This window comes from Alligator mississippiensis, chromosome 5, assembly GCF_030867095.1.
Source record: "Alligator mississippiensis isolate rAllMis1 chromosome 5, rAllMis1, whole genome shotgun sequence".
In the NCBI taxonomy this organism is placed as follows: domain Eukaryota; kingdom Metazoa; phylum Chordata; order Crocodylia; family Alligatoridae; genus Alligator; species Alligator mississippiensis.
The window spans coordinates 137,371,270-137,397,575 of NC_081828.1; the positions used below are offsets into that span (position 1 = coordinate 137,371,270).

At 41.5% G+C, this 26,306-nt stretch overlaps 1 protein-coding gene across 3 annotated transcripts in view; it reads right to left on the minus strand.

The window, feature by feature from the left end:
* FYCO1 (FYVE and coiled-coil domain autophagy adaptor 1) overlaps positions 1 to 26,306 on the minus strand; it is a 79,056-nt gene that overhangs the window by 13,936 nt on the left and 38,814 nt on the right. For all 3 annotated transcript variants that reach the window (XM_006261946.4, XM_019483530.2, XM_019483528.2), the window contains exons 9-14: positions 26,208 to 26,300; positions 25,254 to 25,372; positions 24,022 to 24,189; positions 20,623 to 20,772; positions 19,126 to 19,322; positions 18,644 to 18,788 (exon numbers count right to left, since the gene is read on the minus strand). In XM_006261946.4, the coding sequence (XP_006262008.2) occupies positions 18,644 to 18,788; positions 19,126 to 19,322; positions 20,623 to 20,772; positions 24,022 to 24,189; positions 25,254 to 25,372; positions 26,208 to 26,300 (872 nt within the window). The remainder of the gene's footprint in view (positions 1 to 18,643; positions 18,789 to 19,125; positions 19,323 to 20,622; positions 20,773 to 24,021; positions 24,190 to 25,253; positions 25,373 to 26,207; positions 26,301 to 26,306) is intronic.

Sequence of the window (26,306 nt, forward strand, 5' to 3'; positions counted from 1 at the left end):
TTTTGCCCATCCCTGCTCTAAGGACATGTTTATAACATATCAGTGGAATGTCATAGGTCCCACATAGCTTAAGATTTAGTGGTAGACATTAGGGCTGTGCGAAGCTTTAGTCCCTGATTCAATTTGGCGGAGATTCAGCCCAATTCGGTGGCCAAATCTCCAAATCTGAACTGAATCAGAGGACCCTTTAATCTCTCCGAATTGAATCGGAACCCCTAGAATCAATTCAGAAAGATTCGGCGATTCGGACATAGAGACAGCTTTAAACGTTTTTTCTACATACCTCTAGGTAGCAGGGGCTCATGAATGCTGCAATGGTGGGGCACATTGAATCTTCAGATTCAGATTCGGCCAAATCGAACCAGGCACAGTGATCTGAATCAATGAATCAAATCACTGTCCCCAATTCAGGCCAAATCTGAATCGAATACGGGCCGTTTCTCACACCCCTAGTAAACATGGGGTTTATCAGTGTACAGACAAATCTCTACTGATACCAGTTAAGTTCCTCCTGCTATCCCTGTATCACAGCTTTCCTTTTCCAACTTAAGACTTGGTCATGAAAACATTCAATTGTGTAGTCAGTTAGCTTATGTTTGCCCCATGTTTTGAAGATGCAGGGAACTATGGCTGTATGGCAACAAATCCTCTGCTTTCATCATACATGCTGGAGTAATATGTAAGTTTTATGGCTGAGGTTTGAAGGGAGGCAGGGTGCTTATGGGAAAAATCAGATTGAAAAAGCTGTCTCTCTATACAGCACATACCCCTCTGAAGGACATGGAAGCTGGAACACACACACACCAGTTCCTGCTATACAAGGCAGCATTTAGCTTGCCTTTGTTCCACATGAGATTGCACCAAAACAGGGCCAGCTAGGCTGAGATACTTCTGGAAAAGTTGTATTACAGATTTTCATATTCATGAAACTAACAGGGCTCTTTAGAAACCCAGCTGCAAACTAAAATCATTTAACAGAGCATGTTGCTTGCAAGACGTTTTTCTTGAACACAGCAATGGAATTGTACAGCAAGGATTTAGACCTTCCTGGTATGCTCTATAAACCAATTCCAAAAGTCCTGGAAAAGTTGTATTATATTCTATAGGACTTTACTATAGGGGAAATGCTGGGGGCAGGGTAAAGTCTAGGAGTAAGAAAGCTGCTCAATGTAATATTCTCATACCCGCCCTCTCCCCTACACCTCCCTCCCCCAAAAAGGGCTCTGGTGGCTTGCAGTTGAAACAAAGTCCATTACAACCCCCCAAAATGTTAAAATAGTAAGTGAAAAACCAATTCCCCAAACAATACCCCACCTACTAAAAGCCTGCCTAAATAAGAAGGTCTTATAATGTTTCTGGAAGATGTCTCGGTTTGGGCTCTGATGAGCCTTGAGGGGAAAGAGATTCAAAGCAGAGTAGCAACTGCTGAGAATGACCTCTTATGTATTTTCACTGAACAAAAACGAACAAGAGAACAAAACAAATTAAAAGGCAACTAGAATATCAAAATAAAACCGAATCCCTCTAAACAATATCTTTACATAGTTTTTATTTGCTAAATGCCTGCCCAAACAGGAAGGCCTTACAGAGCTTCTGAATCATATCTGTGATTGGGCTCTGACAGGCCTCAAGAGGGAAGGAGCTGAGGAGCAACAATGGAGAATGACCCCCCCCATGCATTGTTGCCAGGTGGACTTGGCACAGCGATGGTACTTGCAGGAGGTTGTTCTTGGCTGACCTTAGGGACTGCAATGGACCATAAGGGAGAAGCAGTTCCTTCAGCGTGTAGGGCCCAGACCATTTAGACTTTAGGTTATGAAAGTGTGGATGAGTCTGAAATCTGAAAGAAAAGGTCACAGCCTTCTCACCAGATGGAGCTGGTGACGGGTGCTCCTAGGCACTGCCACAACTTATGAATCCAGGTGCAGCAAAGAATACCCTAAGAGACTGCAAACCTGAGTGGCAAGGGGAGGAAGAACCTGACCAATGATGTGTCTCTATCCACCCCAAGTCATGGCACCCCAGGTCTGCCAACCACCACCTGCCTATTTCAACCTGTGTTTGGTTTCAATTCAGCTTCAACTGGTTCATCTATACCCAATCCCCAGTTGCAGACAGGAACTTGGTAAGGATCGAGACTGCAGGTCCTGGGTTGGATGAAAGGGAGCAAGATAGCTGGTTGTGATCATCATCATCAGCATACTGATGGCGCCTCACTCCAAAAAGCTGTACAGTCTTGCCCCATGCCCTCAGATACACTTTGAACAAGATGGGCAACAGGACAGAGCCCCAGGCAACCTCACAGAAGATGACAGGCACTTTTTTGTCATCACCCTCTAGGATCTCCCTGCTAGGAGAGAGTGGAATCAATTAAGACCAGCTCCGTGAACACCCACCAGGTCACACAAATGTGTTATCAGCACTTCTTGGTCAACTATATCAAAGACTGCTGAAAGATCTACTTGGATCAACAGAGTACAGTTTCCTCTGTTCTCTGAGTTAACTGATCTCCGAGTTATACCAGGGGGAAGATTGTAAAGTCACAAATGCAATCGTCACACTATACCCAGGATGAAAGCTAGATTGATAGGGGTCAAGGAATCTGATTGCAGCCAGATATCACCTGTAAGCTGTCAGGCAATTACCTGTTCAATGACCTCCCTCAGAAAGGCTGGAAATGGGGCAGTAGCTAGCTGGTGGGGATCAGTGTCAAAAGGCAGTTTGTTACCAGGGGCTCAACAACTGTCAAATTAAAAATCTTTGGCACCCTTCCCTCCCAAAAGGAGGCACTAACAACCCCCACCAGCAGTGGCCTCATCCTTTCAAGGCTGGCTTTTACAAGCCAGTATGGGCACAGGTGGAGTTCACAGCTGGTCACCCACACTCTACCAACAACATCCTATGCATCAATGGCCAAAAGCAATAGAAACTGATCAATATGAACCAGACAAGACTGAGCTTCTGCAATCCCAAACTCAGACTCTTCAGCTGAACTGGTGGCCCCCAAGCCACAATTTTGTCTGCGAGGCTAGTGGCAAACTCATCACAGCAGACTGTGGATGACTGAATTTATGGATGGGGACAAGAAAGATTTACCAGGTTGTTCACCACCCAGAACAGTTCTGCCAGACAGCATTTTGAAGACACAATGGCAGAAGAGAAGAAAAGCTTCTTTGCTACCACCACTGCCATGGTGCACTTGGCTTTGGACTGGGATGGGAGCCAACTTCCTAAACTTCTGCTTCACTCAATGTCAAGGAAGTAACCTGATATCTTACTCCCTATATTAGACACAATGGGTACATCTACATGTGCACTTTACTGTGGAGTTGACTAATTAGCTCTGCAGTAATGTGTTACTGTCTATACATATGCCAATATTAGGGAGCAGTAAATTAACTCCACCATACGATAGTACTGTCACAGATATAGTACTATCGTATGGCAGAATAATTTACTCTGCCAAAACATACATGTAGATGGTGACTGGGGCTGGCTGGGGCACAAGGGTGCAAAAGTGAGGGAGCTGTCTCCCACCTAGCCCTGCACTGTACCACCCTCATGCCCCAGACAGCCCCTCTGCTGCCCAATACCACCACCCCTGGGCTCCCTGCCATCCCAGGGCTGCTCTGTCCTGGCTCAGACTGCTGCAGTCCCAGATACACGTGTAAATGCTGCACCCAGAAGCAGCTAGCTCCCACACAGTTTATTGCATTGCGCTAACAGTACATGTAGATGCACCCAGCAGAGTTTAAGCCCTTAGGCAAAGTCTCACCTTTTTTGCAGAGTTGTTCTTCCTTCTACTCAAATAAGTTGATAGTCAAAATTCAAGACTAGTAGCTCCAGTGGAGCTACTCTCCACTGGAGCTACTTTTTTATACCAGGCAAAAATTGGTCCCTCTGCCCCCTCAGTGCCCAGCACCCAGGACAAGCAGCTGCCACAGGATTGCAGCCACTGATAAGCTTGCAACTGGGGGAGTGTGCCTTGGCACATGTTGATACTTTAATATTTCAGGGTAACTTTCCTATTTCTTATATTTGCATTCCAGGAACCTGGCACACAGTGGACACTGTGTGCCAGACCTGTTGCCTGGGATACGCTGCACCCCGGGTCATATATCGGTAATTTAAAAAATCTCTCACCAGAGACTTTGTAGTGTACTTTGTAGCCAGTAGGAGGGAGGTGAAATAGGTGGTTTTGGGAGTATGGGCCAAAACTCCCTCTTCCTTCTTTCTTTTCCTACAGGCCACTTAGAAGATTAGAGATACAGCAGAAGGATGAAGAAGAAAGTGAATCAGAAGATAGAAGATAGACACAGCTATAGAATAGAGTTAGAAACATTACAGATAGAATAGACTAGAATAGATATGTAGATAGAGTATGTAGATAGTAGGGGTGTGTGAAGCAGGCCCTATTCAATTTGGATTCGGCTCGAATCGGCGGCAGTGATTCAATTAATTGATTTGGATCACTGTCCCTGATTTGATTCGGCCGAATCCGAATGTGAAGATTCAACGCCGATTCAGAGAATCAGCAATTTGGTTACAGACTCAGCTTTAAAAGTTTTTCTACATACCCTGAGGTAGCAGACACGGCTCATGATCGCTGTGATGCTGGGGCACATGGAGTGTGTCACAGGAGTGCGGGGGGCCCTCCACATGCTCAGCGGCGAACCTGGAAGTGGACTGGAAGTACTTCCGGTCCAATTCTGGGTCCATCAAGAAGTGCGCTGGGGGGCCCCCCTGCGCCTCCCTGGCTCAGCGATCAGCCGCACATGGACCCCAGTTGCCCCCCACCCCCGACCCAGGAGGCACCAGTCACTGAGCTGTGGGGGTGAGGGGCCCCTGCATGCTCCCTGGTGGACCTGAAAGTGGACTGGTCCACTTCCAGGTCTGCTGCTGAGCACACTGGGAAGCCCCCCATACTTCTGTGGGACACTCCATGCACCCCAGCATCGCAGCATTCATGAGCTGCGTGGTACCTAGAGGTAAGTAGAAAAAACATTTAAAGCTGTGTCTATGGCCAAATCTCCGAGTCTTTCCAAATCTCTCCAAATTGATTCAGAGGGTTCCAATTTGGTGTGGAGAGATTAAAGCGTTCTCTGATTTGATACGAATTTGGAGATTTGGCCACCAAATCGGGCCAAATCTCTGCTGAATTGAATCAGGGACTGAAGCTTCACACAGCCCAGTAAACAGATGTGTAGATGTGTAGATATGTAGATAGAGTAGAATAGAGATGGCCGGTAGATATGCAGATATGAAGATAGAGTAGAATACATCTAGAAATAGATATGTAAATAGATTAGAAATAGTAATAGAGTATAAATAGTGTGAACAGTATATAGTATAAATGGTGTGAACATGAATATAATACAGTTAATATATGTTTTAGTAGTTATTTATTTTTTACAGCACTTTATTTATTTACTTTTTTATTTAAGCATAAAATGAAAACTGCTGTATTTTTACATTTCTTATTACTTTTTATACTGTAAATTTATTTTTATACATACTGTATTTTTATATTGGGTTTTTTATAATGGCTGTGGGGTTTTATTTTTAATAAATCATATAAGTGTTATGGAAAAGTTGTTTAAAACTTGAAATAAGGATTAAAATTCATACAGTTCCTTCCAGATGTGGCGTTTTTTTTCATAAGTGGATAGGCATGGGAGTCCATCTGGTTTGGGGGTTTAGGGGTGGGTGGGGGAGGTGATGACCACAGCTTAGTGTGGGGATCCCTGACTTCAGGTGTGGGGGACTTTCAGGGCCGTTTCAGGGGTAAGGGAGGGAATTAGTGGTTTAAATGTGCCCCCTGCTATAATTCAGTACCGAAGACAGCAGTGGGATGGATTGGTATGCAGCTCCCCCTGCTGGAATTTACTGGGACTTGCACATCAGGCTTAATTTGTTGTAAAGGCTATCACGTGCAAATATTGACACAATGTTTTAAAATAAACTATTTTAAATTTAATAAACCATTTTCATTAAATGAGGATTAAATTCCATCATATGTACAAGCACCCATCCACTTTATGAGAGTTCCCTGAATTTAACTTAAGAAACATTTTAGTCCTGTGTTCATGCTTAACCTCACTAGGTGGCAGTGTTTGTTATCAGCTCCATAAAATTAGCTGAACGAAGTTAGGTCTTCCCCTCACAAGTCAGCAGTATTTCTCTGCCTGCCCATTTGCAATATGATTGCTTTTGAACATCACACTCACAGAATCACAGAAAATGGGGCTGAAAAGGACCTTGAAAGGCCATCTAGTCCATGTTCCTGCTTTACTTAATGCATTCTAGCGGTGCTTGCATCGAATCCTGGGGATCAAATGGGAGGACTGCCGGACCAGTGCGAGCGTCCTTCACGAAGCTGCATCAACCAGCATCAAAGCCTCGCTTTTGAGAAATCAACTCTGATGGATGGGCCACTGCATCTGGATGTCCAAGAACTGCCTCCCTCACCAGATTCTCTTCTCCCAGCTCTCTGTTGGCCAACATTCAAAGGGTGGCCAAAGGAAATGGGTACAAAGACACGCTCAAGGTTGCCCTTAAGCATGGAGGCATCAACACCAACGGCTGGGAGGAACAAGCTGCTGAACGTTCGGCATGGTGCCACCTGATCCACCAAGGCTTGCTCAACTTCGAGGCCCAACAACTCGATACTGAGATGGAATAGCGGCGGTGAAGGAAGGAGAAGGAGACCAACCCAGGGCTATGAATCCCACTCCCCCACGCAACAACATACTCCCATTGCCAAAGAACGTGTGCATCCAGAATTGGGCTCCTCAGTCACCTGAGGACCCATCAAGCTTGACTGATATCATCCCTGACTTCGAGGGACCACCAACAAATATATTCTTGACAGATGTTTGTCCTACCTGCTTTTAAACACCTTCAGTATGGGAAATTCCACAACTTCCCTATGTTTACATGATTGCCAGTGAAAGATTTCCTAATGTTCAGCTGAAATCTCTCATGTCACAATATAAGTCCATTTATTTTTCCTAACCCAAGTAAACGTGAAGAACCACTTATAAATTTCTTCTTTCCAGTAATCTTTAGCACATTTGATGTCTGTTTTTGATAAAAGTGCCAAAATTGCAATTTTCAACATACTGAACCAGCTTTGGCCTCCAACAATGAGGTGTTACAAAGTTCTCAGAATAAAGAACAAAAAAACTGCAGGAAGCTCACAATCACAGGAAACATGCAATTTACAAGTCTGATCAAAACTAATCAAAACAGGTCAAATGTGGAAAATGAAGTACTCATCATTAACTATCACAATCCATTTGCAAATGATAAAAAACTGAGAAATGGTAAAGAGGGCAGAACATGTTGTGCTAATTATTTTCAACAATAATTCAATCTCAGAAAATCTATCCACTTCACTAGAACTAGCATTTGTGACCTGGACCATAACAGATATTTCTTGCAAGACCCCTTAAGAACACAAAGAAAGCCATTTCAAAATTTACACAACAGTCTCTTTTTTCACTACATCCCAGAAAAATCTACCTTAAAAGGCTTTACCCAGAAATAAAGATATAGCAAATCCACAAAGTGTTGCTTTGGGTGAAAAGAAAATAACAAGAAATGTCATTGCCTAAAACACCTATAAATACATGACTATCCGCTGTTCCAGACATCCTTTGAAAGAAGGGCGATTATATTCCGTCAAGATACAACATCTTCTAGTAAGTGACTATTTTCTCTTATTTCAAATTGGAAGGATAACATGCGTGGAGGATAGAGACAGGGGTTAACCATCCAGCAACTCTCTCAGTTCCAGAAATGCCCTTTATCTCCCACAAAATTCTATTAAATTAGGTAGAGTCTTTGTATCTTAGGAAGCTATTTAAAGGTGCTTTCTATACAGTGTTTCAACTAGTTTAGATCTTTGTGGTTAATTACTTTTATTTTTAAGCCTTGAATCAGACACAAGATGGACAGAGTTGTTGTTCTTACCATTTATTAATTATTACTAGTATTAAAAATAACACTATTAATAATATAATGATAACAATAACAATGTTTTACTTAGAATGTCACTTTGGATTATATAGTTTAATGGGATAACAGAGTACTGTTTTTTTAAATGCTTTGCAAAATGACTTGTTAAAATATATCGGCTATAATGTTAAAAATATATCAAGAATAAGTCAGACCTGATGAAGAATGCCTTGCATTGAAAGCTTGTCTAGCCTTGTCCCATCCATTCAGTTGGTCCAATAAAAGATATAACCCACAAAAATTCTTGCTTTTCTCAAGAATAAATCATCATTTTCTTTTGAATAACTTATTTACACATACTTCTTTTATGACAAGTCACCAGTTGGAAAAAAAGGAAACGACTTGCTTGAGTTTTATTGAACAAATGGGTCACATCTTCAGATGAAATAAATAATCCTAACTCCACTGACTTCAGTGAACCTCAGGCAATTTATCCCAGTTAATGATCAGATCCACTGTTTTCCATTTCAGTAGCAGGTAGTTTTCATGGTTTACGTACACTTCTACCTCTTTGCCAATCGCATATGTTAGAAATAGTTTGAAAAAAGCTGAACCAAATGTTACCTTTGATTAAGCATTAACTTTTAAAAGACCTAGATTGAATAATTTAGATACCAGTGGATATGAAAAATGATAGATTTTGTTGAGAAAAGGTTTCTATTTGAATTTCTCCTGTTAGAAGCTTGCAGTGTCTTTGAAAAAAAAATTGAGCTATACTTTTTCTGGTGTGATACTACTCCAAGGACAAATGCACAATTGTGCAAGTGGGGTATTTTGTGGTGGTGGTTGCTATCGAAGTCTTTTGAACGCAGAAAAAGCTCATACTTAACACACACATGTGCATGTGTGTACCCTGCAAAGGAAAAAAAAAATTGACATCCCTTGACACCACCAAAAACCTACAAAGCAAAACCCCAACTATTCAAATAATTTTAAAGATAACCTTTGAGGCCAATATTAACCCTTTTTTTCTGGACTGATGAAATTAGTTACCAAGTTTATTTTCAGAATTATAACTTAAATACCTCAAGTAAAAGACCAAATAATGGAGAAATAGAGGATCTGGCCCGCAGGCCAGTTGCCAGCCCCTGATACAGGCCATGTGGCATTTTGTTCTGAGAAGATGATTAGGTTACTTTTTTGAACAGGAGAAAAATGGCAAATAATGAATAATGCAGTTTGGGGATGAAAAATACACTTATATGAAAATCTGTAAAGCTTTCACAATTTGCATGTACCCTGAAAAATAAATAGGATTCTTCTGAATAACAGTGACTTAAGCCAGCTATTTGCACATATTTTTTTTCATCACAATTCATTATTTGTATTCTGGTAGTGGCTCCAGATGTCAGTGTCCACAAATGTAGGAGGACAGGCTGCCTGCTTTGAAGAGCTCACTGTCTAACATTGGACCAACAAGACAGGAAGTGGACAGATATGGCTGGGATTCAATATATAAGTGGCTACTGAATGGAAACACTGGAATTATCTAAAAGCTATTCATGTAAATCAAGATAAAAAAGAGCTGTGCCCCATCAGAGCTGAGATGGTAGATAGGAGTGATTCTTTTCTCCCCAAATTCAAGAAACAGTCCACTGTCACCATCCCATTAGGTGATAGGGGTGATTTGATATCCCGGTGCTAAGATCCTCAAACTTTTAAGGACCCCAGCTGTAGTCCCAGAGACAGGACTAAACCAAAACCCTACTCCAATTAACTCTGAAACTAGAGGCATTTAAAAACTTAAATCTGAATCTGAACTTTGGAAATGATACTGCTTTTTGTGAAGGGTTTTATTTACATTCCTGGATCCAACCAAATGCCTTTAACAATTTGGCATTTGAAATCCAAAGTCATACTTTTAGTCTGAGTCCACCACTCCTGACTTCTCTTCTGGGTTCATCCAAAACCAAGTGAATATAATTTGAGTCTTTCCATCTACTTGAACAAGCTTTGCATCAGGCTCTTGCTGTTTATGCTTCTCAGTCCCCTTAACTGTAACTCTGTTAAGGGAGGATATATCTACTTCCAGGATGCTAAAAGTTCACTAGCTGTCCTCTCTGGGCCATCCAGGATTCACTTTCTACCACATGGCAGAGATAATGTGACCTCACCAGGTAAATTAAATGTTGGATTTTACCACAACAATTATCTTCATGCTTTTAAACACGAGCTGAGTGGCACTGAGTCCATTTGCTAGGTATGTTACAATTAAGAATGATTTTACTTGTTGAGAAAATAATTTGTTGATGTGCATCTTTACAAGTAGCCTTTAAAAAGAAGACAACATGGAAATGGATTTAAGTTACCTGTATGGTAACCTCACACCCATTGATTTCAGCTTGAATGAGAAATTCTTCGCCTTTAGCAAAATCTTTGTGCCTTTATGTATTCATTTGCTTCTGTCTTTGGGCTGATGGGAAACTGCTCCTTAACATGTACATTCTCTATGAGAAATTTAAGACCCTACCAGATGTATTTTTGGTTACCTGCTGGCTTGGTTAATGATGACCTACTTTTTTTTTACATCCTGCCATTCTAGACATATTCTGCTGCTTACAAGTGGATTTTTGACACCACAATGTGTTGTATTATATGAAGCATTTATAACTTGAATCTCTACACTTCAGTGTTGACATTAACCTGTATAAGTACTGTCAGGTTTATTGCTATTGCTCAAGCAACCAAAGCCAATGTGAGTCAAGCCAAAATAATGGTGTGGGGCAAAGCAGTCTGTATTTTGGTATGGATGATATCAGTAGCATTTGCCATGTCACAGTTTATTTATAGTACACAGTTCAAATGTTTCATATTCTGTTTCCAGTTGCTTGTTGAGGTTGCCTATGGCTTACCCTTTCAACCTGAACAAATATTTATCAAGCAAACATTTTTTTTTTAAAGCTACAGATGAAAACACACAACTAAAAGTTAAATTACAATACATGCCTGCGGTCCATTCCCTAACTTTTAGAATTCTGATTTAGTTAAAACTCCTAAAGGAAACAATTAATCACTTGTCCTTTAAAATGATTAGCACATAATTGGTTGACTGACAGATCAATATTTAAAGACACAATGCTCAATTCTGCTCCCACTTGCACAGCTTGCATCAACAGAGTTCATGACTGATTTACACTGGTGCAATGTTCCGTGTGTAGACGAAACGAGGGGCATGTGTGCATGACACTTTAAAGCGGGTTAAATGCTTTTGCACCGCTTTAATGGTGTTGGTGTTTGCATGCGTCAGCGGCAATAATTCCAGCTCCTGTAGCAAATTCAGTGGTATAATGTGCCTTAAATGACTTGGGGCGCAGTTTGCTGTCCTCTAGCTGTGGAGTGAAGCACTGGGCTCTGTGCAGCTCAAGGGCTCAGTAGGAAGCCCTGCAGGCTGCCTGGCAAAGCAGGCTCTGCCTAAGAAAGCAGCAAGCCTGATCTTTTTTTTCCCTGGAGCCTGCCTGCCTGCCTGAGCTGCATGGGATCCCTCTGCGGCTGCGGGGTCCCCCAGGAGTGTTCAAGCCAGGTGCCTGCAGGCAGGTACCATCTCGGGGGGGGGAGAGCTGCTGGAGAGGGAAGCACCAGCTCCCTCCCTCCCCCCCACCCCTGCAACCCAGGGACCACTCCTCCCACCAACAGCTTGACTTCCCTTCCCCACTGCTGGGGAGGCAGGTAAGTTTGGGTGTGTGCATGACACGGGGGTTTAAAGGGCCCTAAATTGAAGCAGTGTTTTTAAAAACCCACCGCTTCAATTTAGGGCCTCTGTTTCATCTACACATGCCCATGAAAATCAAAATCAAGAATCATCACAGTTCCACTAGCAAAGAATTCTACCTTGTTTTTTTATAAAAAACAAAACAGACATTTGCTAAACAGAATAGCAGGGAAAAAAAAATCACATAGCTTGGAGTACATTTGGAAAATTGATAAGCAGTGCTATAGCTTCCTCAATGCTCCCTTTTTGTTTGGGGCTGAGCAATTTTAATTGCTGGTTTACTTAACTCTTCCTGAATCTATCATTATGTCTGTGTATGTGATATCTATACTGTGCTAAGGAGAAGATCAGTGTTAAGCAAAAGGTGTATATTGCTTTCTTTTGATTACATTAATATACTGCTGGACTTCTCCTCAGCCTTGACTTTGGACATACTTTCCAATTTGAACGTGGCAAAAATAAAAAGCAGTTTTAAAAAAGAAAATAAGCAAAACCAAAGGTGCTAAATACAGGCACAACCACACATTTCTTCCATAATTGCACATGTCAGATTTCAATGTAATACTCCAAATTCTTATGCGTGGGACTGACAGCAGAATTTAAGGCCAACATTATGTTGCCCAGTCTTAATTGTGTAACTAGGGTGTTGAATGGTTTGTGGGACTTAACTAGTACAATATGTGGTTAATGAGTTCAAACAGGTTTTCTAATTGTAAAGCATGATTCATATTCAGTCCGGGATATGATCTGAATTGAGAGGTATATTGAGAAAGGAGGTCTGACAGAATTTCCTGTTATGAAATGAAGTTGATGTCATCATTTCACATCATTTTAGGGAGAAAGCTGCAGAGACCAGGTTAATGTGACTAACAGCAGAAAAATAAGTTTGCAACAGAAGACATGCAGCAGACACACAGAAAATACAGAGGAACAGATGGAAAACAAAACATTGTTACTGCTGTATTCAGCTGCATGAAGCAATGGACTAGATAGATGCACCTCTGTAGGAACAACTTAAGCTTGCGGTACCTAGAGCTGATGATTTTCATGTGGAATAAGCCTAAGGCAGTACCAAACCTTTCGCTCTTGCTCAGATGTTTTGCTGGAATGAGGCTCACACTTCACAGGAACTCTTAACTCAGGATTCCTAAGAAAGATGCTGAAATCAGCATCTCTCAGCCAACCTGGTTTAGACCCTTATTGGGTCAACTGTTTCTTCCCTTTCTTGGAGGGCCCTGGCTAGTTCCAAGGCCCTGGCAGATGAGAGACTGTTTGGATTGCTCCCAGCAGAGCTCAGCAAGTGAAATAAAATAATACTTTATTTATGTATTTGCATACAACTATTGAACCAAATCAAACAAACACAAAGACAATTGCAAATGCGACTCTGGACCTTTGCATCCTACTTGTCCTAGTGAAGATTTCCTGTCCCTCCAAGATGAACTCTACTGCATAAAACTGAGTTTTGTCTAAACCATACATTTCTCATGATGATGATGATGGTTTTTTATTTGTATTGCACCTGATATGAGAGACTCCAGTCAGAGATCAGCTACATTGTGCTAGGCATATTCAAAGAAAATGTCAAAGATGAGCCTAAGAATGCCCATTGCAGTTAAGGCACACTGGTTTCTGTAGCCATTGGCACACAAAGGAAAGATGTAGGTAGCACGTTTTTCAAACTAGCCTGAATAACCTGTTTATAGCTAGGGGAGCCTTAGACATGGTCTCAAACTCACACCCGTGGATCCATAGTAAGCTACTCAACCAGCACAAGCCAATTAAGAACTACACACATTTAATTACAAGCTGGTCCTTGCCCCAGAGTGATTACAACTGAATGTTCCCTGCTGGAGGCCTGAGGGATAACCTTTGCACCATGCAAGCTCTGACTTCTATGGGGTCTCATGAAATGGAGAATTCTTGGCTGCTGTATGTAGGTTTCCAGTTTTATCACCTAGGCATCTAACTACGGTGATCCTGTATGGACTAGGGAGGTGTATAAGGGCATAATATTTATACCCCCAAAACAGTGGGTGCATCTACACATGCATATTTACTGCAACCGATATTACTGTGCAGTACAGGCATGCATCTACACATGCACACCTGTACTGTGCAGTAAATGTAATGACTTATGCTAACTTGAACATAAATTTGATGCCTACATCATGAAGGTATCAAATATATGCCAGATTAGTTACTGCGCAGTAACGCCCGTGTAACACTGTGTGTGTGGACTGTCATGGGACTAATTTTAGTTCCAAGTCAGTCCATATATAGCGTTAATTTGCTTGAACACCTGCATGTGTAGATGTCGGCTTATTCCCACTTACTGAGCAGTAAATTTAAGCCAGCGTAAATGCACGTGTAGACATGCCCAGTATGTCCCAAACACAACCCACCCATCTGCTCCTGGTCACATCTTGTGATGCTGCTTCACAGTTATCCCTAACAGCCACTCTCAAGTAAAGCAGAGAGACAAAAGCGTCAAAATCAGCTACAGAGGCACATCACAGGGGTTTGCTCAGGAGAATCTCGGCCGAGCACATTGTACTATATGTGCTCTAAGCAGGGTGGCCTCACACTGAACATTCAGCTCAGTTCAAAAATGTTAATGGTGGGAGTAGGGTGGGTAGGAGTACTCTTCACTCCTCCTGTTAAAGAAGCTGTGCAACTGGAGAACCAAAAATGCAAGTGTCACAGGGCCAAAAGGTAGGCAAGCATGATGGAGCATGTCCTTGCACCTTAGTGATTAAGGCACTCTCATAACCACAGTCAGTGGGACACTACATGTCCTGAATTCCAGTCCCTACTGCCAGGGGTATTTCTCTTCTTTAATGATGGCTATTTGATGTAAAGGGCATAGAAGTGTATTGAAGCTAGGACTAAAATGCAACCTCTCAGGCTCTAGAGGCACGCTCTTGTTTGCTTCCAGGACTCTATGAATTTAACATTAAATAGTTATTGGTTCTTCCAAGGGAGTGCCGTACAGAGGCATGTCTCCTTTTGCATCGTTTCCCTGTAGCCCTGTTAGAACACCTAAACGGAGACAATTCCAAGACCAAATGAATGTTGTCTCTCAAGTTTGTCTACACAAGAGGTTGTATCTTAAGTAACTGAAGTAAATTCATGGTTACAAGGAAATACCATATTTGCAAAGGTTGGGGTGGACAATCCATATGTTTACTCCAGGACACAAGCATTTGTAAGTTTTACAATTAGGCTCTGTTCTGGACCAAACATTTAAACTGTCTAGTCATCACAAATGTTTTTGGCTTCAGGTTAATTGGCAATGAATTAGTCAAGCTAAAGGACTTTAATGGAGATAAACCCTCTGAACTTGATAACATTTCCAATTAATACCCACTCAACTCAACTGGGTCCTTACACTAAAACTACTTTGGAGGAAGAATTATCTTTTGTGTGTTGTTTAGCATCAAGCACAGTGGAAAGCAAGTAATTAATTGTTGGTGTTAGCCAACCAAACAAATAATAAATAGGAATTGTTCTTTTTTATACATTTTAAGAAACAAGATCTTAATCAATGGTAAATTAATATACTGATGATGAGAGACATATTTCCTGGACCAATGCAGCTATAACAGCACTCCAGCTATACTGATGATAGCATAATCATTTTTTTTTAGGAGACTTCTGTAGAATTTCCACATAATAAGGTAACATAAGTTCCCAGTGTACTGCATGGACTAGTATTGCATCAGCTACACTTTCAATCCAGGCTGAAATGTCACTAAATTCTATACCTTCTTTTTGCTTTTTTATTTTGATTGCCAGTAGGAGAGAGAGTTTATAAATGATTTGAAATGACACTCCTTGGTATGTTATTTCCAGTCTCCCTTATTTAAACAAAATGTTGATAAACAGTTTGCTCCAGATACTCAGCCAGTCAGTGCAGTCTTCCAGAATTTAGTGGAGCAAACACCGGTTAGAGTTATGACCGTACAGACTGAAAACCTCCACACTTATTTGCATGTTTATGGAGAAGAGCAGTAAAGATCTGACAATAACACCTCTTCTGCTACACGCAGCCCCAACTTGCCACAGAAATAACTGTGAAAACGTTAGTGTTGCCATAGATGGAGGCTGCTGGTGAATTTTTTTAATGACAACTCACCACAGCTGCCATATGATATTTTGATGCATGTTTTTCAAATCACAAAACCACATTACAATTGCCAGATTCAGTCCAACCTGGACACACTGCTATGAAGGCTGCCCCACACATATCAAGTCCAGGGAAAGGGGCAATGTAGCCACTCTACAGCAGTGCTGGGCACATACCCCACTGCTGCTCTACAGTGCTCTGTCTTGGGTGTGTATAATAGCACATGACTGGCACCACTCTAAGGCAGCTGCAGTGCCCCACATTTGGGATTTGGTAGACATAGAGCAGGCCCAAGTGGGAAAGACCTGCTTCACAGGAGTGAGCAGAGTCACAGAGTAGAGAGACCCAAGGCTGAAGGATAACCTTACTGGGCACATCTACATGAGATGCTTAACTTTGCATTACCACAGTTTACTGTAAAGTAAGCATGTGCATCTACACGTGCCCATACTTACTCTCCAGTAAACCTCCCTAATCCTGAGTAAATTTGCTACCTCCAAATGCAAACAGCAAATTTACTCAAGATTAGTAACAGCACCATAACACTTGTGTAGATGCCTGACTGGAGCAAAATCTGCTCCCAGTCAGCTGCCTACCAGGGGGCAGGAGATAGCCTCCTGCCCCTGGAAGCTACCTGTCCTGTTTCAGGTAGTCCTTAGCCAGCTCCAGGCTGCACATGCCAACTTTCCCATGCAGCCCAGAGCTGCCCGGGAACTGTCTCAGGTGATTGAGGCACAGGGCTTGGAAAGAGCTGCAGGGGTGGGGTAGGTCCCAGCCCCCTGCTCCAATCCATTGGTGGGGCAGCTACCAGCAAGACAGATGCTAGCTGTCCCACCAACAGATTAGGGCAGGGGGCTGGGGCCTGCCTCTCCCCTACAACTCTTTCCAAGCCCTACGCCCCTGATCAGGAAGCCAGGGCCAGGAGCTCTCTGCTACTGGGGCAGAGGGACATTGTCCCTGTCCCAGCAGCAGCAGCAGGCCCCCCCCCCGGGCCAGGAAACAACTGTCTCCTGAGCTGGTGCTCTCTGCCAGCCCCTGGGCTAGCACCCAGGGGGAGCCTGGAGCTCCTTCCGGTGGCAGCAGGGGTCCATTGCAGGGCTGTAGGGAACTAGGTGAAAATTTGATCCCTAATATCTGCATGTGTACACACCTACCCCAAAATCCTTACTCTGCAGTATCTTACTACACAATAAATCTAGGCTGGAGTAAATGCATGTGTAGACACACACACTGAGGCCCTCCGATATGGAAATGGCTCTTAGGCCTGTGCAAGTAGGCATCTATTTGATCCAGCTTTGGATCTGGCCGCTTCGGATGCCAGGGATCCAATCTAGAGCTACAGACCGGGTTCCTGCTTCGATCCAGCCGAAGCGGCTCCGAAGCTTTGGAGCCGCCTCGGAGATCCAGCCATAGGGTATAATGGGGAATCAATGAAATATCTATAACTTTGTTGTTTTTTGTCTGATTTGGATGAAACTTGCAGGGGTGGTAGCCTCTGCTGAGAGCATGAAGCCTACCAAGTTTCAAGAAGATATCTAATTCTCCATTATACTCTACGGCCAACTCACCGAATCGGCTCTGAATCTTTTCTGAAGTGATTTGGAAGCTCTGAATCGATTCAGAAAGCCTAAAGCTTCCAGTGATTCCATTTGGATTCATCAGCCTCCGAATCATCCGAATCATCTCCGAATCCGAATCATGATCTGAAGCTTTGCACAGCCCTAATAGCTCTGCTTTTAACACTAAGGACTCAAGAGCAAAGTATCAGAAACAGTGCTAACTGCTAACTAGAAAGAAGCAAAGTAGACCATTTTCTGGCTTTCCTGTCTATAAACCCTGAACCAAAAGAGCATACCAATATCCCTTCTGGCAACCCAATGAGGGGTCTGGACCCGATGATCTGTAAGATCGCTTCCAGCCCCTAACAGCTATGAAACTGTGAAATGTAGAATTCAAATGGTATATAGAATATGCCCCCTCCCTTGCTTCTATAGTGGTTGTACAGATTTTGTGGCTTCCCCAGCAGTAATATCTTTTGGAGGCTGATAGCAAGATGAATCAAGTCTTTCTAATCAAGGTGAGCTATATTGTGTTTTCAAGGGCTGACCCTTATATTGGATCCCCTGCCTCCCTCTACCAACATGAGGAACATCTCCTGGATTACTTGCTTAAGCTGCATTACAATCTTTTTTGAGGAATCATGAGGTTAGTCATCCTATAACTTTGGGAGAGTCCCATAAGTCTTCCCCATGTCTGTTTCCCCCTCTGTAAAATGATGATCACAACCAACCAAATGCACTAATTTTTATATCCAAATGATTATAACATAATGTAAAATTAAATTTTTACTTAACATAGAAATATACATAAAATCATATTGAATGATGCAGTTTAAGAATTAAAAATAGAGAATGCTCAGTTGCTCCTTCTGGCTGATTTACTTGGAAACTGATTAAATTAGTAACAGAATTCAATATCATGATGTGGTTATTTCTGCTTTTTTTGGAAAATATATGCGTTAGACTTCAGTGTGCAATTGCTATTCTTTGGTATATGTGTCAAGTATCTTTACAATTCTACGGACTCTCCTATCTGCATTGATAGGCCACTGTTTTGCATTTGGTTTCATTAACTGTCATAAAAGAAAGGGGAATTTACTTTTTTGCATTATTGTTTTCTTAATCTGAAATAAATATCAATCTGGCTAAGAATGTCTGTTTGCTCTTTATATACAGAAAAAACCGACACCAGATGATTCTGGTTTTGTGTTAACGGTGTTTACTCACAGATCTGTCACACTCTGGTCCATAGATTCTACTTCAGTTTGACTTTCATTGAGGGCAGAATCAGAATCCTGCACTTGGCACAATTCCTCGTCTGTGATGATATCGAATGTTGCATCATCTTGTGGCTTGGAGGCTTCATTGGTAACTACCATAAAAGCATATAAAATGCAGTTATAACATTACAAGAAGTATCAATCATTGTTTCAAAGCTTATGTATAAGACCGTTATTCTGCCTACACTGAAGTTTTAGTATAAGATTAAGTGGGAACCTCCACAATGACTCACCTGTATTAAATATAAATGGGAAATTATATTAATTTATGAATATTAGCACCCACTAACTAATGTACGCAACTGCTGTAGTACAAATTATTCCTCGACTTAGATCTGTTTGACATAATTGGATTTGTAGAAAGTGCAAGTCAGTCAGGATATGAAAGTCCAGTCAAGTCTTTTATTTAATAGCAGTACATTGACTAACCTGTAACTCTCCTGTTTGGTGACACTGGTGACTCTAATGGAGATGCCCCTTGGTTGACAGGAGATCCTGAGCCTTCTGCATTATCGACAACCACTCTAGGCTTATTAAAGCAAGTTCTACAGCTACGTTCCTTCTTGCCACTTTTTGTCATCATATAGTTGTTGCAGCAGTAGTAACAGAAAATGCGACCACATATTCTAGAGATTAGAAAAAGAAACAAAAACAAAGGCATGAATATATTATGCTTAAAACCAGAAGTAGTGATGTCACAATGGTTGAGGCTTTGGTAAAAAGTATCTTGTGCCCTAGAGAAGCCTACATTTTCTGTAGGTTAATTGGCAACATTCTCAGTGCAAACAATTCTGCTTTTTGCAATTAATCAAGTCTCCCTAGCATTCAAAGTCTAGAGGGGCATACTGGTACCTTATATTCTCAATACAAATAAATGACAAAGGAAAAGGAATTTGTAGATAATATAATAATATAAACTTCAACAAATAAAAATGACATATTTATTAATATTCCACTGATTTTAAATATACTGGGTAGTATGAACAGGCTCATGCCCATATTCCTCAAACCATCCTTAATCTAAATCATTCAGTACATTTAAGCTGCATGCTCTCCAAAAAAGGGAAAAGTAGTGATATCATGAGAGAGAGAAGAAAAGAGACGTATACCAGGATACTTTCTTATTGTTAGACCAATTAAACGCTTTTAAAGTGAATTGGTTATTATTTTCATGATTAAAAGCACCCAGTCCAGTTTGCTGCTACTGATGAAATCTCAATGCTAGCTGTTTTTCCGTAAGTATTTGGGATATCAGTTGGTTCTGGCAAAACTGTTAGCAATTTGTACAAATTTTATCTGAAATCCTTCAGTTGAAAATGTATCCTGGGAGATGGGAATTACCTCTTCATCAATAACTGCATGATATTCCCTAGTGTAAAATGTTACTGAATTGGAAAACTGAGCAAGTTCTGTGTGTCTTATGTGATCAATTGCCCACAAGAGATACAAAATATTGATTGCTTAAATAAATGCTCTACCAAGAGTGTGAAATATATTCACTGAAACTTTTCAGTGAATACATATGTAAACATCATTATACTGTTAAAAATACAAAAAGAGGCTAATTTTGTAGAAAATTAATCAATTAGCTCTTCTATATTTTAAAGCAGACTACATCTAAATCAGATTTATGCATTAAAAGTAATAATTTCTTAACAGATTCTATCTAAGCAGTGAATTATGTTTGTGCAGAATGTAATACAATGGGACACTGGTTGTAACTAGGTGAGTGTTGCAAAAAAACAACAACAATAAAACCATCTCAGCAAATAATTTTTAAAGCAGGCATGCCATGTAACATGCATATTTTATAATGCATCCAATTGAACGGCAGAAATATAGAAACAATACATATTTTTTTATGCAAACTAGCATATTTATTTCCAGGTTTCTAAAAACATGTTTAAAACAGTTCAGTGAACTAACCTGCAATGGTGTCGGCGTAGCATCCAACTGAACTCTTTCTGGCAGTCCAGGCACTGGTTTACTTCTGTGTCTCCCAGCCATCTTTGCTCTGCAGACAGCTTCTGCTGAAATTCCAGAGCGTCTGATTTCTGCCAGAGGGCATCCTTATCCCTACAAAGACAAATGCAAAGAATTCAAGGTCCTTCATCTGGGTAGGAAGAACAACTATACAATGGGTGGTGGCCTACTGGCTGACACAACAACTGAATGAGACCTGGGGGTCATGATTTACTGGAAGATGAATATGACCCAACAGCGTGACAAGGCTGCTAAAAGGGCCAATAAAACTCTGGTGTGCCTCAGCCGCTGTCTGGCCAATAGATCTAAGGAGGTACTCATCCCTCTATTCAGCATTGGTGAGGCCTCAGCTGGAGTACTGTGCTCACTTCCGGGCACAGCACTTCAAGAAGGACATGGATAAACTCGAGAGGGTACAAAGAAGGGCCACCCATTTGATTACGGTCATGGAGGGCAGGCCCAATGAAAAGAGACTCCGGGAACTGGGCCTGTTCAGCTTGAGGAGGAGAAGGCTGAGAGGTGACTTGATAGCTGCCTACAAGTACCTCAGGGGGGAGCATCAAGAACTAGGAGAGCAACTATTTAAGAGGGCACCTCAAGGGAGGATGAGGACTAATGGGCATAAACTAATAGAGGGTAAATTCAGGTTGGGTATAAGGAAAAACTTTTTCTCTGTATGGGGCACCAGAACATGCTCCTAGCAGAGGTGGTGCAGTCGCCCTCCTTGGAGGTGTTCGAGACGAGGCTGGAAAGGCACCTTGCTGAGCTCATCTGAGCTCAAACTTCCTGCCCACGGCAGGGGACCGGACTTGATGACCATACAGGTCCCTTCCAGTTCGATGATTCTATTCTATGATTCCATTTCATTTTTCCGCTTTTTAGTTTACCCATCTGTAAAATGTAGAATTTTAAACTAGATTAATTTTAAACCAGATTAAGCTAAACTACTCTCAATGATATCTTTTTCAATGAAAAGCCACACCAATTTAGACTCTGCTAAATGTCTGAGAGTGGGCATAACTGGGTTTAAAGAGCTAAGTACAAACATTCAGGGGCATTAGGGGGAGGTTAAATCAATTAAAAATGGCTGTCTGATATCAGGTAAGTCAGGATGGAGAGGGCTAGTCAGGGGGCTAGGGATCTAGCGAACTAGAGGGGATCAAGGGTCTGCCAAGGAATGGGGGAAAAATGTTACCTGCAGGTGGGGTAGGGGAACAGGTGTGACCCACAGGTGGGGGGGCAGGTGCAACCTGTGAGGAGTGGGGGCGGCAGGCACAACCCATGGCTGGAGTGGGGTGGGGTGGGGTGGTATCCCCCCCAGCAATCCTACATCTCCATCTCTCCTGCCCCTCCCCACACCAGGACTTACTTGCTTGGCTCTGGCAGCACAAATATTGATAAAAGCAGCTGTACCAGAGCTGCTTGTGGGATGGGGGTTGAGAGCGCTGGCTGGGAAGGGAGCAAGGGACCAGAGGGACAGAAAATAGCCCAGTGCAGAAGAGGAGGGGAGTGGAAAGAGCAGCCCTGGGCCTGGGGGCAGTGGTTGGGTTTTCCCAGCCCCAGGGCTGCACAGGGAAGGTGGACAGAAATTGCATGCACTGGTTTAACCCAAATCGAATGAGTCTGATACTACACAGATCCAGGTTTATCTTAAAGCGGGTTCTGTAATTTTAGACCAGTTTGCGTGCATGGAACTTCTGTTCTGTTACAGGTTTAGACTGACTGTTGGTCACTGAGACCAAGTCCGCAAGTGTAAGGTTAGCACTGGGACAAGCTAAGTTTAAATCAGGCAGCCATTCTGAACCCAATTTAACCTCCCGAATGTCTGTACTTAACCTTGATGCCTGAAAAATTAGCATAATCGATCCTTCTTCCATGTATCACCTGTGAAAATGGCCTCTGGAAAGACTGGAACTGAGAAAGAAAGTTACAGCTATCATAAACCTACTAATTAGCAACCATCACTATGTATATCTAGGAAAGGATAAGTGATAAAAAGACTTTTTAGGGACTTCCGGGATATGTTTTAAAGCCGTGTTGGTCTGAGACAAAGAGGAATATACAACTCTAGAACTCTTGATTCAGAGGTGATACCTTTTATTAGATCAACTAAAAAACAGCAAAAAAGAAAGATTTTTTTTGCTATTTCCTAGTTGGTCTAATCAAAGGTATCACCTCTGAACCAAGAGTTTTAGAGTTTTATATTCCTTTTTAGGAACTTCACACATCTGTGTCTTCTTGATCATTAACTTGTCAAGGTAAGTCAAGTTAAGTTCACAGCTCCTTGGATAACTATCATTAATAAGTAACTATCTCTGTTTTCTGATTGGACAATACGAAAAATCCCGACGAGAAGAATGGGTACTTCTGGGCATCAGCCCAATAAGTTAATAAATTCCTTAAGTTCATAAATTCTTCAAATTTTTGATAGTATTTAGGGGAGTAATAACTGATAAAAGCATACTATAGTACCAGTTCTACTGCTGAGCCAGCCTCACAAAATGACATGTAGGAGGAACCTCTCCATAGGATCTCATCTTCTGCTGAGTAACTGATATCTGATGGCTGAAGTGCGTTTTCATTCTTAATTTGATTTAAGCAGGGAAGATTTTCCAGTCTGGACAACACTGTTGTGTAAGAAGGGGAGGACACGATTCTTAAAGAAGTAAGAAACCACTCAGCACTCTGTTGCTTGTGTTATCTAATAGTAGCATTATTTTATACCTTTTGCCAAAGTTGCTACATGTCAACAAGTTCATAAGCTCAAACACTTAGAAGGCTGAAAGTAAAACACCCCTGACTTTTTATCATATACTGCAACATGTTAGTCTTTTTGTTCTAAAAGTGGTTAGAAATTTCCAGGCAGTGTAGGGAAGTCTTTTTTTTTTTTTTGAGAAAGAAAAATTTGTCTTGTGGTTAAGGCACAAGGCAGACTGGGGGACTGAAGTTCAGTTGGCATCTGCCACTGCCTGCACGCATGACCTTCGGCAGGCCACTTAGGCTCAGCTCTTCAAAAACTGTACTGTAGAGACAAACTGTAAGCATTACACACTGGAGAAAAAATTACTGGCTGGAAAAAAATACAGACTCATTTTTGAGGGAGAAGAGGGAAACGTATCGAATTCTGAATTACATAGCAAAACAGATCTCCCCACAAAATGGAACATTTGGGATATATTACTTTTAAGTATCACTTAACTATTGAACTTAACTACTACTTAACAAGATTTCATAAATTTTGTCCGTTACCTTCATTTCCAGTTGAGGAATAAAAGATTAGATCCTTCAAGCAGCACTATTTAAGCCCCCTGCAATTGAATGATTGGGGTTTTTTGTACCAACCTGATGAGTTCTATTAAACGTTCTTCCAGGAATTGCTTGGTTCTTGTTAGATCATCCAGCTCAGCAAACAACTTCTGGTCATTGCTCTCTCTGTCCATTTTCACTTTGTTGAGCTTGTCATTATATTCTTTGACTTGCTCATTTGCTTTGTCAACTTCCTTTTGGGTCCTGTTTAAATGCAAATTCATTTTGCATATTAATTGTAAACTCAGTTTTTGTTTCTTCAGGAAGGCCCTGGTGAAATGTCTCCTGACCAAATCTGTAGTTCCAGTGAAATTTCTCTCAGCATGAGTGCTGCCACATAAGGTTCATTTTAGCTTTTCAAGCACTTTTGGAGCTATGCAAAGATATGTTAACCTAGGGGCACCTCTGACAGTCAGTAATTTCTGGGGACCAGAGACCATTTTCCTGCTCCCTTATTACAGGTGCGTTTATGATGGCTGTCCCCCTGGCTGAGACACCAAGGACAGAACTGAGTTTCCCTATAGCTAAAATCATGTGCTGTTGATGCTTGAGCTAAACATCCAGGACTCTATAAAAAGTGCCATAAATGACTGTGTCATCTGCAAACTGGGCACAGAGAGACCCATAAATAAAGCAACCAGCCATCTCAATTTTTCCAAGACAGACCCAAATTTTAGGTCCTCCCCCCCCCCAAAAAAAAACCCAACAAAACCAAAAAAACCTATACACACACACACACACACACACACACACACACACACACACATTGCCATGGCACAAGCAGGCAGATGCATCTGCTGCAAGGAGCTGTTACAACAGTGTGTGGTGCTGTATGGATACGACTACACTACTTCTATTCACATGCTGTGATCAGACTAACTAATTCTCTGAGAGACAGAAGCAGTTCATTCAGGATCTGTAGAGTGAACATAGCAGTAGTGGTGTAAATGACTTGGAGCCCTGGAGAGCTGTGGGGTATTATAAAGGTCCCAACAGCCCCCTATGAAGAAAGTCTAGCACCGTGTAGGATAGTTTCATTAAGGAGATAAGAAATGCAATGAACATAAAACTTCACTTTGGTTGAGAAACAAATTTGCATTCTTGGCAAGTCAAATTTTTTTTGTCTACAATCCCAATCCAAGCTCAGTGCTCATACATTATTTCCACTGCCCCCTTATGCCACAAACAGCAATTTTCGTTTGCTTTGGTTGCTGTTGTCTGACTTGGCTTCTCATGTACAGCTTAAGCAATAGATGCAAAGTGCTTACCTTTCCAAGTTTTCTTTCAGTGACATCACCTCCTCTTCCTTTTTCAGCCTGACAGATTCGTATTCAGTCAGCTGCTCTGTTGCTTGATCCAGTTTGTTAGACAGATCTGTGTTTGTAGCCTAGAAAAATAATAAAATATTTTTATAGGTGTATAAAATTTATAAAAGTTGTGTGCATGTATTTATACACACACAAATATAGGAATAATGCTTTATCAACCGTTATGCACTTAACATAGTCAACTAGCTCAATAATGCTTTTAAAGGGGAAGTTTAGGCCAAAGCATTAATTAAAACATTACTGTATCATCAGATGCTAATTAACTGTATACTGGGGATTGATTACTTATGTCACGCTGAATAAGGGAAGTAAGACAGCATTAAACTGTCCTGGTAATTCTTATTAGTCAGCACACAAAGGCCTTTGCAGAAGAGTGTTTATCTCTCTGTTGCAGAAAAAAATGTTTCAAGGAAGACAGTCAATGAGTAAACTTCATCAGAAGCAAGCAGTATTTTACAGGCAGAAATAAGAAACCCCAGAGAAAAATTTAATGCTCAAACGGTTAAAGTTTTAAATTTAAAGTTTAAAAGAAACATGAAAATAAAATATCCAGTTTTGGGCTTCTTGATTAACGTAAGGCTTACATGTAAAAGGAAGTACAAAAGCACCTGTTCTATTAACATGTGACAAGCAACATTTTCAAATTAGGGTGCCAACTGCTATGCCCCGGGTCTGTATTTAGGCATCTAAGTGCTCAACTACCATTTGTACCTTTAAAAATCTCTCACTTTAGGCACCCAAATGTGAGACTACTTGACCTGGGAACCTTTATTTCTTCAAGTGGTTTTTCAGGGTCCCAGACAGCTACCAGGCAGGCTGCCTGCCTTATCAGCTACAATCCAAATGATTGCTGACACAACACATCCCGGTCTTTTAATCAGATCAAGCACCTACCTGTAACTCTGCAATCTCCTCTTCTGTTGCACCCAGTTGTTGCTTCTGCTCCTTGAGCTGCTCTTTTACTTTCTCACATTCCTCGCTGACAGCCTAGTA